We start from the raw sequence: 12,784 nt of genomic DNA on the forward strand, positions 1-12,784 counted from the left end.
TGTTTTTGGCACTAAGAATGCATATTCATACATTTAAAATAACTTGGGCACAATATTATTGATTTTCACAAGTAAAATAAAAACAAAATCGAAGTTGGGTCGGGAATTCTCATCGACTAAAATTCATCAATAGATGTACAGTATAACATTACTAAAGCTGGTGATGAGCTTCCTGAGCTTTACCTGTCCCGTAGTGTGAGGATCTCTGAGCGCTTCTTAAGGAGGAGCTGCTTGAAGGTGAACACGAGCTCCAGGTAGGAGGTGGGTGTCACAATGTCACATAGTACCTCCGCCGCAGCTGCTCATAGAACCTGTAGGAGCACTCATCAAGGTCTCATGTATGTCTGGTTAATTAAGGTATTGGAGGGCTACCAACGTCTCATGTACAGTATGTCTTATGGTTTTAATGAGGTCTTGGAAGCCCACCAGGTTCTCATGGGTTAATTAATGTCTTGAACCCCTGGGCTTCAAGTCAAGTCATATGGTGTGCATCTTTAGAGCTTCAGGTCACCTCATATGAAATTTTGACATTTAGTGGGCCTATTTGAATATAAAATGCACTAAACTAACTCAGAATAATGGGATAAACTCTCCTGTCTCATGTGGTGACATGCGAACTTCACATGCTACCACCCACAATGCCTTAGTACCAATCGCGTCTCAAGATGCAGAGGTCACGTCGATCACACTTGCCCAATCCCAGCACCTCCATTCCCAGCTCCCAAGCATGCCAGATAAGTGGTCCTATGCCTGTGCAGTACTATTATTTTCTACATGATCATCATTGGCCAGTCAGAAGTTAAAACACAAACAATCAAACATGGATGTTTTATTGAAGAGAGTTTTCTGACTGTGGTAAACTGTATTTACATAATTAAAAACAAATTTCTAGTATAAAAAGACAGACATCAGTCTATAGATTGCTCAGGTTTGCCTACTTGAGAAACAACTGGATAAATGCTAAAATGAAATCCACACGAAGCAGTCTTTGACCCTTGGTAGTTAAACTGAAAATGATAACATAAGCAAGGTTTGGATGTCCTTGAAACTACCTGTGGGCAAGGTCATCAATGCTGTGGTGGAAATACTTGCAGACAGTGACACAGTGAGCCAACAATGATGCCTCCAGTTTAGTTTCCTGCAGCAGTGATGTGGCCACCATCTCCAAGGCATCATCAGGCCATGCAGTAAACCTGAACAAGAAAAGGTCATAATCTTGTGACTCTACAGAATTATACTGGCATTTGCCATTTAACAGAACTGCATTCTACAGAGTTTTGAAGTTATGGAACTCAAAAACAGAGGATATTAGTCACTAACGATCTACTGTCTTCCTAATAGAAAACGAGCTGTGGTTGCCATACTGACCAGAACGTATAAAAAATTGTCCCAAACACAATATCTGAGAGAGAAACAAAATAAAAGTCACTCGATTTCCTCACCGTGCTAAGATGTATAAATACCCTATATAAAATCCTCGTGGCACTTAGTATTTCAGCTATTACAACAAAAATTTTAGCGGTGCTTTCATTGTGCGTATTTACACCCGATTCGCCAGGCAAGACGACGACGGTAGCAATGCGTGTGATGGAGGGTGTGGGAGGGGGTTTTGAGAATTGCAATTAAATGCCAGGTAGCGACGTGTCCTCGAAACACATCGACCCCATGGTTAACAATACCTTTTTTTTGGAGGACTGTACATTTCATTCTGCAACCTGGCATTTGTTTGTGTTTTTTGTGTATGTTTTTTGTATATGTGTTTCCATTGTTTTCCTAAGCTTGGCCAGAGGACATTAAGTGCTAGAGGCAGCAGTGGCATTAAGAGAAACAGGAAGGCAATTAATCTGATGTGAAATTACATGACAAGCATTATGTTTCTTGCTGGTAACTGTACTACAGTATTATTTCTATTTATGATTTTATTTGAGAAGTAGGTATTTATTATACTATTTTAGTGCATATTTACTTGATACATATAGTAGTACTGTATTATATTTTGGGGGGTAAAAATTTTCCCTTTAAGAAGGCAAAATTTTCTTTGGAAACACATTGCCAATTATTATTACAGTATTGTTATTAATGAAATTATTATCATTATTATTATTAGCATTATTATGACAGTATTACTGTACATTATCATTATAATTCTTACTAATCTTATTGTTACTGTATTACTATTATTATAAAGCCCTGCATAAAAAGGATTAGCACTATAGATAATATCAATGAGCTCTCACATAGCACTGAAAGTAAAAACCTGTAAATTTTTTTTTATTAACTTTCTAAAATCCTATAAGAAGAAACCATTATTGTACCACAACAATATTATACACTACACTACCACAACATTACACACTACGCTACCAGGGACACCTGACAATACACAAGTGAGGGACACCTGGCAACACGACATCTTCTAACACATGAAGCAGTAGACCCACCAGGACCTACCAGTCTATAGTGCAGCAGTTAATGAGGGAGGGGAACATCCTGAGCCTGGTCCTGAAGGTGTCACCTATGGGGGACATGGCCACTACCAAGTGCAGGTTGGCCTTCACTCGCTCGTTGAAGTAGCCAAACAGTGTCATAGGTGAGGAGTCCATCTTCTTACCCTTATTGGGATATTAATCTGAGGTTACAATATGTATTATATTGGTTGAGGAGTGTGGTCCACATTATAAATATAAGATGACCCAATGAAACAATTATCAGATGAAAGTAGGATACTATTTCTTGTTGGGATATAAAAATTTTGTATCAATTGAAGATAACTGAAGATTAGTCTTCCCAGCATATTTTACTACAGTAGGTTAGGTTAAGTTAGTGTTAGTGTTTAAACATCAGATGAAATAAGCTGAGATGCTTAATCTTCCTGTGGTCCCAAAATTTTCAATGTTTAGCTGGACCTAACTCTAATAAACAAGATAAATACTGTATAGTGAAAATACTGTACAGTACCGTACATTTATAAACTTTATCTGAATTTCTAAGTTATGTACGTAGCGCTCAAGAACAATAAAGTGATTTATCTACATGAATGAGTAAATAGTGCATAACACTTATTCAAAAAGTATACATATCCTAAATATAATACAACACAGCAACATGTACAGTATATGGTCAACAAGTGCATTACAGGAAACAAGTAATAACACAACTAAATTACTATTATGAGCAGCCCACCATGGTATCAATTCCAGTTCTGTATTCCCAAAGCTTATATGGGAACATCCACCTCTACGTATATTTGTGATCTTACTTCACGAGTTTAGTGATAAGGCTCTAGCACTCAAGTTGACGCGCACATGTTCCCTGACTCCATTAGTGAAGGAGCCATAATAACAGAATCTTGATCTTCCAAACCCAGCCAGGGCAAGGATTCTCAAAGCTTTAGGCTTTGTACATTAAATTGTTTCTCATAAATGGAGATAAAGCAAGGTTTCAAATAAGCAGACATAAGAAAGAGCATACAAATAATGTTCAAAATGGGTTCCAAATTATACTGAGCGTCTACCTACACTGGTACTTTATTTTATCACCAATTAGAGGTCAAAGTTAACATGAATTCTGACCCAGTATTGTCAACATATTGTAGTAAATGTTAACATGAATTCTGACCCAGTATTGTCAACATATTGTAGTAAATGTTAACATGAATTCTGACCCAGTATTGTCAACATATTGTAGTAAATGTTAACATGAATTCTGACCCAGTATTGTCAACATATTGTAGTAAATGTTAACATGAATTCTGACCCAGTATTGTCAACATATTGTAGTAAATGTTAACATGAATTCTGACCCAGTATTGTCAACATATTGTAGTAAATGTTAACATGAATTCTGACCCAGTATTGTCAACATATTGTAGTAAATGTTAACATGATTGTTCTATAAACTATAAACAGTGGATGGTATGATCGAAGACTGAAAATAAGTTGTTTACAGAAAAAATAAACTTTGAAGCTTCAGTGAGTAATGAGGTGCTGTTGTCTAGATGAGCATGTGTGGCAAGGGAGGCCCCCAGCCCTCGTGGGGGGACTGGCTGCTCTCTGCCATGATAACCTACAACTATGCATAAGCCATTATTGAACAAGTTCTTAAACATTAAGACATTGAACAATCTACAACTATGATCAAATAATCAGGAAAATTATTCATCCTCGCCTTAACCTTCAAGTAAGAGGTTGGTTATGTTGTGGCAACTTCCTATTAATGGGTCACATTTCATAGTTTCACCATTGATACAAGTTAACAACAAATTAAGGCTTTTGTGCTTCTTTCCATGACTTATACTCACTATTGTTCTTGATACTTGAACGTGAGACTACAGCATATCAAGTGTAAAAATATTGAGCGACCATTAACGAATAAGTCCGAACTAAACTACTGGGTCAACAGTCTGATGGTCCAGGGTGGCGCCTAGTACACAGCGACACTGCTGTAAAGCTGAAAAGTGTAAGTAATGTGGGCAGATAATAAACCTTCATATGTGCCTAAGATAACACCAAAAAATTTTGAAATTGAACAATATGGTGCTGACAGGGTGATAAATTCCAGGACTCTTGTCTTGGGCATGAGTATGGACATGTATCACCTGTGTGGTGTGTGAGGAGCGTTCACTTTGCTGTCTGATGCAGCTGAGGTGACCCTCATGAGCACTGCTGATGCAAGTCTGCCATTACTTGCACCGACATTTACTGTGGTGGTGCAGCACTGTTGTGTACCTTTATCCCACTACTATGGCATTTTAGTAATTTTGGTAAGAAAGGTGTATTGCTGCCATGCTGCAACACACAAATGTCTTCATCTGGATAAGTTGGCTATTAATTGTTTGTTGGAATTATTTCATCAGTTTTAGCCCGTAAGAGGGATGTTACTGAGACAATGGCAAGACCTATGGCAGATCAACACCAGGTCACCACAACATGCTCGCAACACTTCTCACAGTAAGGCACACCCAGGACTTTACTACTCCCTGTATTGAAGGGTTTATTGCCAACTCTTTTGTGTTGGTCAACAACAGTAATGGTTTGGCTTTCTCCAGACAATTTACAACATGCATGAAATTCACATTCTTACCACGTCAAGCCCCTGGAAAACAACATGGACTTGTTAGTCGTGTTTCCTGAAAGTCATTATCAAGGGTTCCAAATTATTTTGAGTAAGTAAAGAAGACATTTATAGTGAGTTTATGCATCTAAAAATCAATTTCATGCTAATTCCGAATCCCTTAACTTAAACGTGTAAAAATTTTTAGGTGGACCGGGGAAATACATATCTCCTCACCACCTACGTATTTAAAGTAAATTCAGTTAGCATGTCACTAATTTTAAGACCAATTGTAACGTCATGAACACCTTCCTTATTCACACTTCAACACAAAAGGTTCTAAAATCAGTATTGTGTCAGTCTGAACCCCTGATATGACTCCTGAAGGTGCTGTGAATTGGCCATGACTAACACAGGACCAAAACACTATAGTTCTCTTTTGTCCTCACTACCAGGTCTTAGGTCATATATCTCAGGTGTCAGGCAGGCTTTATTACATACCATCTCACAAAATGATTTCTTTGCTACAACCACTACAGTGTATTTATTTGATAATCAGTTTTTGTAAAAAAAAAGAAGAAAGAATGCACATTACTCCTGAAATAATATCATACAAAAATCAAGTTGACTATAAAAGTACCTACACAAACTAAGAATATTTACTTCCATAGTATTACTATAAAAAATAAAGTCTATTAATTCCAAATGATTCCATGCAAAAATTGTCTCCACTATTTCCAAAGTTTAAGTTAACAATTGGATAGCCAAAAATTTATTATCAGCTATTTAGGTCTACTGGACACTGTACAAGTGTACATCCTACCTCTGGGTGGAGGAAGGGTGCTGGGGAAGGGCTAAGTTGGAGCAAAAAGTTCTTTCAGTCAGTCAGTCGATGTCACTCAGGAAAAGGGTTCATTGATTTGCTAAATACAGTTATGCACAGATTTAACAGATCACCTGAAGATTGCCTCCCCCAACTTGTTCTACTTGAAGATTAACCATTCTAATACAATACACGACAAACCTAACACTAACCAAACCTAACTGACCACCCTAATGCAAACCTAACCTAACCTAACCCTCCCCCCCCCCTTCTGATGGGGTTATTACTGATAATCTTTAGGTGAAATAAGCCTGGGGCAGGTGAATTTTCAGGAGATCCAATTTATCCTAATATTTGTTGGCAAAGTAAGTAAGTACAGGACAGGCATCCCCTGCCTTATAGAAACTCACGTTATGGAAATTCGCGCTTACGGAATTTGGTAATTACTGTATGACCAAAAATTCGGGATATGGCTAAAAAACTTCACCCTTACGGAATTTGGGTAAAAAAAAAAAAAGCAAGCCAAGTTCAGCAGAAAAATATTTGACATTATTAGAGCTCAAGTCATAAGAAAGATAAGGGATGACTAAAATTTATATACAGTTAACCCTCACTTTACGCGGTCCCGCATTCCGCGTTTCCACGTTAACGCGGTGCCTTGCCAGAACCTCACGTGCTCAAATTACGCGGTACGTGAACCCCATTACGCGGAGTGTGTCCGGCGCGACGCTATTTTTAGATTCGCCCCACCCGCCTGCCTGTGCTCCTTGCCTCCTCCCTCCGCTTGGGCAAGCGGCGCGGTAAGGTTGCTCAGTGTGTGTCTTTGTTGCGTTATCACTGACGTCATATGACGTATCAGACCTGTGATTGGCCATGCATCCCTACCCCCCTCTGCTGCTAGCTGTAATTGGCTTAAAGTATTATGACGTGTCCACCCGGGGGAGGGAGGGAGGGAGGGAAAGACGACGCTTGACCTAGCCGCGGCAGTTTCATCCCTCAAGGCCACTCCGTGTAAACGCGCATCCATTGTTCCGTAAAATGGCTTCCGCCAGACCACCACCCCCAGAGAGAAACCTTTCCTTATCTGGACCCAGCGGCACTAAGCCAAAGAAGACACGACGTTCCTTAAGCTACGAGGTGAAGTATACCATCATCCAAGAGTTGGAGAAAGGAACAAGGCAGGTTGATTTGGCGCGCCAGCATGGTGTGAACGAATCTACGATCCGGACTATAAAGAAGGATGCAGCCAAGATAAAGGAGCACATGAAGATCACAAAGTCTACAGGTGCTTCTATGATCAAGTATTTTCACAACCAGGTGCTTCTCAAGACAGAAAAATTACTTGTGAGGTACTTGGTGCGTCAGGCGCGACGGAACATGGCGGTCGACACGCGCTCTGTTAAGGACTACGCACGTGAACTGTACATGGCAGTGGCACGAAAGATGGGAATTACAGAGCCCAAACCCTTTAATGCTTCCTCTGGGTGGTTACAGAGGTTTAAGATCCGGAACAAGATCACCAATATAAACATTGGTGGTGAAGAAGCGAGTGCTGATCGTGCTGCGGCTCGTTTTTACGTGAGATTATGGAGGAAGGACAGTACAGTGACGACCAGGTGTTTAACATGGACGAATCTGGTCTTTTCTGGAAAAAGCTACCTTCCAAGTCCTTCGTTGTAAAGAATGCCAGCAGGATTCGGGGCCGGAAAATGCAGAAGGAACGCATCACCGTCCTGTTTACCACCAATGCCTCCGGTACCTGTAAGCTCAAGTTATCGGTGATCCACACAGCACGCAAGCCGCACGCCTACAAAACCATGGACATGACCAAGCTAAATGTCCACTGGCTGACCGCACGTAAGGCGTGGATGTTCTCTACACTGTCCCTCTCCTGGTTTGATGACTGTTTTGTTCCCGATGTAAAAAAATTCTGTGAGCGACAGAATGTGCCATTCAATATTTTGTTGCTGCTGGACAACGCACCAGGACACTCGCCCCTACTGTTAGATCGTCACCCCAACGTAAAAGTGGTCTTCCTTCCTCCCAACACTACGTCATTAATCCAGCCCATGGACCAGGAGTTAATCTGCAATGTAAAAGCTGCATTCTCAACAAAAAAATTCCAGCTCCTGAACGATTACACCAACACCAGGGAAGAGTTGCGTAACCTGAGTGACACCACCACCGATAGCAAGAGCGAAGAAGATGAGGATCAACAGTTGGAACAGCAAAAAATACTGTTCAAACAATTCTGGAGAGTATTTAACATCAAGAAAGCTGTGGACTTCTTGGTGGAGTCATGGGATCAGCTGTCTATTGCTACAATTCGTCACGCATGGAGACATGTGTTGCATGGAATACCAGGTGAGAGGAGGAGTCAATCTGTGACTGGTGAGGTTCAGAATGTTGCAGTAGCAGTGGACCTTGCCAGAGAAGCTGCGCAGACTGTTACAGTTCCAGGCTTCTCCGAGACCACCAACGACGACATCCTGGAGATGATCAGAGATCCTGAAGTGACTGCCGACGAGATGTTGGAAGAAGAACACGTCAGTGAAGAGGAGGAAGAAGGTGCGTCATTCTCCGAAGAACACAGTTTAAGTCATCGTGATATTAAGGGTGCCATGGAGTGTGCAGAGAAAATGAAGTCCTTCCTTTCCCGCGACAATGACGATGACCGCTATGAAGTCTTCCATACCCGGCTGGTGCAGGCTATGGAGCCGTACATCAAGGTGTATCACGACAACATCAACGCCAGCCGTCAGCAAAGCATAACAGATTTCTTCGCCCGCAACCCACCACAGCCAGCCCAAGCCAGTGATAGTGGCAGTGAAGATGACTTTGAGGGATTTATCAGGGAAGCCCTGACAACTGTAAGTGACAGTGATGGTGATTCACCTAGTAATGGTGATTCACCTGAGGGCCAGTAATCTGCCCTCTGCCTCGGAACCATCCTCCATCCCCGTATGCCGACCCATCTCTTCTACTAACGTAAGTGTTCCACCTAATTTTTAGTTTTCTAACCTAACCTTTATTTTTCCTATGTTAACCTTTATTTTTCCTAACCTAACCTCTTCTATATTACTTGTTTTTTCATACCATCATAAAGTTAAGATAAAATTTTTACTACAACATAGTTATGTGTCGTCAAAAAGTGGAGTTTGGGGATCGGCCTGGACTCCATTTCAATTAATCCCATATGTTATGTTATTCACTTTACGCGTTTCTCGCTTTCCGCGGTACCCTCCGGGTTACATTAACCGCGTAAAGTGAGGGTTAACTGTATTATGAATGGAATGGTCAGGTATAGTATTACTAAAGTACAGGTAAATTAAAGTTACTTATTATTAAGGGTTTAATATCATGCGAGATTGGTTTTTATTAAAGGATGAAGATCTTGTAATACTTTGATGAGTAAATGTTTTACATGAAAAGAATACAGTAATTGTATATTAACAAATTATGCATAAATATACTAAAAATTAGAAATATATAGTACATTATAAAGTAAATATTATAACTAAGTGAACCAAAAAACCATCACCTCATAACTGTTTAATGATTATTTTATCAACAAAATCCTAATTAAGCAGTTGCAGTTTGCTCTTAGCTAATGGTAACAACAACCCTTGTAAGTGATAGTCAATGTAAGGCATAAATTATTTTTTCTTCTTATTTCTCATATTATTATTAACCAACTGTTACTGTAAAACATAAAAAAATGTACAGTATATGAATGATCTTAAGCATTACTACGGTACACTAAGTTAAATATCAAATGTTCAAAATTATAAAGATCTGCAGTACTCACCTCATCTTTGGCAACTGCTTGTATCTTTTCTAATATTTCTGCCTTTTCCTCATTGGTGTATAAATTAGTGTTTGAAGGCAAAAACAACACTTTCACAAAGTCAAATTGATACTCCAAATTGCTGGCAAGGTCAGGGTCATGACCAGGAGCATTATCCATGAGGAGAAGAGCCTTTAAAGGGAGTTTATTGGTGGTTAGGTAGCTCTTGACAGAGGGGCAAAACACATCAACAGCCCATTCATTAAAGAACTGTCTTGTCACCCATGCCTTACGGTTGGACTTCCAATAAACTCCAAGCATTGTTCTTACCACTTTCTGTTGCTTGAACACCCTGGGGTTTTCAGAGTGGTAGACAAGCATAGGCTTCAGTCGGAAATCCCCTGAAGCATTGGCACCAAGCAGTAGAGTGAGACGGTCTTTCATGGGTTTATGCCCAGGTAAAGAGGCTTCAGGATCTCAAATAAAGATTAACTTGTTCAACTCAACAAAAACAGACACCAAGAGGAGGGAAGGATGGCAGGAGACGAGTGTTGACACCAGGTATACTACGAGCCTAAAACCATTTCCCTCGTAATTCTTTTCCACTGCTGTGTGCTCTCGTCCTATTTCCCAAATCCAAAAAAAATTCCCAGAGAGATTAATAATACGAATTAATCCATACTGGTTAAATTTGACATGTTGCAGAAATAAGACAAATTCAGGAGTGTTGAAATATTGGTAGGAATTTCTCTAATTATAATTATAGTTTTTGTTCTCTAAACAAGAGCGTGGGCTAATATTGAGAAGTTTATGAAAAATGCAAAAGTATCTCAGCTACTGATGTATGCTCGTTTCGTGTCAGGCAACAGAGTAAAAGAGGAAATGCTGTTCTGTCACCCCATGGAAAGTTGTACAATAACAGCAGTTATTTTTCATGATGTATCAAACTTCTTTCGGGATGTCCTGAACGTGGCTATCAGGGTAGTCAACTTTATCAAAGCTGGAGCCTTAAACAGTCGTCTCTTCAAACTGCTGTGTAAGGATATGGAATCTGAACATGAAACCTTGTTTTTTCACACGAACGAACGATGGCTATCACAGGGGAACATGCTTGGACGGCTTTATGAACTGCGAGAAGAAGTAGCAATATTTCTTGATTCGAAGCAGAAGGCAGATCTCCATGACAAGTTCCAGTGTGAAGGCTTTCAGCTATCTCTAGCTTACCTGGTGGACATCTTCGAAGCGTTGAATGCTCTCAACCTTAAACTATAAGGGAAAAACATCAACATCATCATGCACCACGACACCATTCAAACCTTCATGGCCAAACTCGACCTCTGGAAGTGTCGAATTCAGCAGGGAAATACAGCCAGTTTTAGTAACTTGGATTCTGCTCTCATTCACGCTAACCTTTATTCTGAGTTAAATAAACAAATAATCACTCATCTAACTGACTTGAAAACAGAATTCATCAGATACTTCCCAGAGATAGATGAGAAGCGTGAAGCCTGGAAATTCATCAGGAACCCATTTCAATGTGAAGTAGCTGATGTTTCGGATGAAGTGCAAGAGGAGTTTCTTGAGTTGAAGTTCAACTCCACAGCTAAGGAAGACTTCAAAGAACTGGATCTTGAGACGTTCTGGGTCAAGTACCTTCCTGTTTACCCTCTGATCTCACATCAGGCTCTTCGGATTCTAACTATGCTCGGATCCACGTATGTTTGTGAAGCTGCATATTCCACGCTCGTTGCTGTCAAGACCAAGTACAGAAACAGGCTGAATGTTGAAGGGGATTTACGTTGTGCACTCTCTGGCATTCAACCACGCAGTCAAGATCTAGTAACTAAGAAGCAGTGTCAAGTATCTCACTAATTTATCCTCAATAAAAAGACTAAAAACACAATATTTTTCATTTTTCTTTAAAATCTGGGAAGGAATTTTATTCATAGATGCAAGGGGGGCGTGGAGGTAAGGACCAATTCCTAGAGAGGGCGTGGTAGTAAAAAGGTTAAGAGTCAGATTCTAGTGGTTTATACCGCCACCTTCACAATCATCATCCTGGCGACGTTTTCCTACGATTCTCGAATTCTGTTGAGTGTTGTTCTACAGTACACAGCACCAAGCAGCGTGAAATTACACTTTTGTAAAAAAAAAAAAAAAACACCAACCCAACACACCATCCACGACAAGTGCCCTACGTCCTCTCAGAGACGGTGAGGTCAAGGGTGAGTCCAGGGGGTGTAACACAGACCTCTGTGTCCTAAGAACACGAAACCGCTGGAACAGCCTTGAACTCACCGCCTCCGAGACAACAGAGGATACCAGTAGTGTCTGACCACCAGGTGGTGACATTGTAATAAAAATTGGACCTTGTATATATATTACATATTCCGTACACATGTTTATCAGCGGCCCTTGTGGAGGTATAACATTTCCTGAGTGTTTCTTGGATTATCTTACAGGTATTTTGCTCCACGTGTGTGTACTGGCAGTGGAGGAGTAAACCATTACAAGGTCTGGATTATATACGTGAGGCTGAACTTAGAGCGGAGGAGATGTTCCCGATACAACCAACCAACAGTCAGTAGTTCATGTGATAGAGAATAAATAATACAAGACGTATTTACCACCCGTCTAGAGACAATTGGCTTCACGTTGCATGTTTCTCAAATGAGACTCAGAAAAATAATTTATTAATTTCATTAAAAATAATAGTATTTATTTAGTTAAGAGATACAGTAGGCAGAGTAAATGTTGACTGTCATAAAGGTGGAAACATATATATAAATTAACTCCAGTAGTAAGTGCTAGTTGGAGGATTAAGTGCCTCCTTCCTCCCTTAACTTGTTCCTCCTCCGCCCTCACCTGATTTGAGGAGCAGGATTCTCACAGGGTGGTACTGAATATTAGGTGTTGTTCCTAACACTATCACTTGGAGGATTACCTTAACCGATAGGTCAACAACTGCAAATATGTTGCCTGTATAACAAGTGAACTAACTTGGGTTGAGCACTGTGGCGTGTGTAGGTGTCCGCAAGGCAAGGCCTATACCCTTGTGGTCACGCTGGGCCATGTGGTGAGGGCTTGTGTAAACAACCCCCCCCCCCCTCATAGTGTCCCAG

The 12,784-nt window shown here is 40.4% G+C and overlaps 1 protein-coding gene across 2 annotated transcripts; it reads right to left on the reverse strand.

Moving 5' to 3' along the window:
• Positions 1–143: 143 nt before the first annotated feature.
• LOC121874793 (dynein axonemal heavy chain 3-like) lies at positions 144–10,397 on the reverse strand. Of its 2 annotated transcripts, none has more exons than XM_042379084.1 (4): positions 9,993–10,397; positions 2,452–2,612; positions 1,053–1,193; positions 144–311 (listed from the first exon to the last, which is right to left on the reverse strand). In XM_042379084.1, the coding sequence occupies exons 1-4, from the start codon at positions 10,104–10,106 to the stop codon at positions 269–271; spliced, it is 459 nt and encodes a 152-aa protein (XP_042235018.1). In that variant the 5' UTR covers positions 10,107–10,397; the 3' UTR covers positions 144–268. The 2 variants fall into 2 exon arrangements, with proteins under 2 accessions (XP_042235018.1, XP_042235017.1); XM_042379083.1 differs by lacking the exon at positions 9,993–10,397 and adding an exon at positions 9,684–9,879 and having other exon boundaries at positions 148–311.
• Positions 10,398–12,784: the final 2,387 nt, after the last annotated feature.

This window comes from Homarus americanus, unplaced genomic scaffold (genome assembly GCF_018991925.1).
Source record: "Homarus americanus isolate GMGI-L3 unplaced genomic scaffold, GMGI_Hamer_2.0 scaffold42345, whole genome shotgun sequence".
Lineage (NCBI taxonomy): Eukaryota > Metazoa > Arthropoda > Malacostraca > Decapoda > Nephropidae > Homarus > Homarus americanus.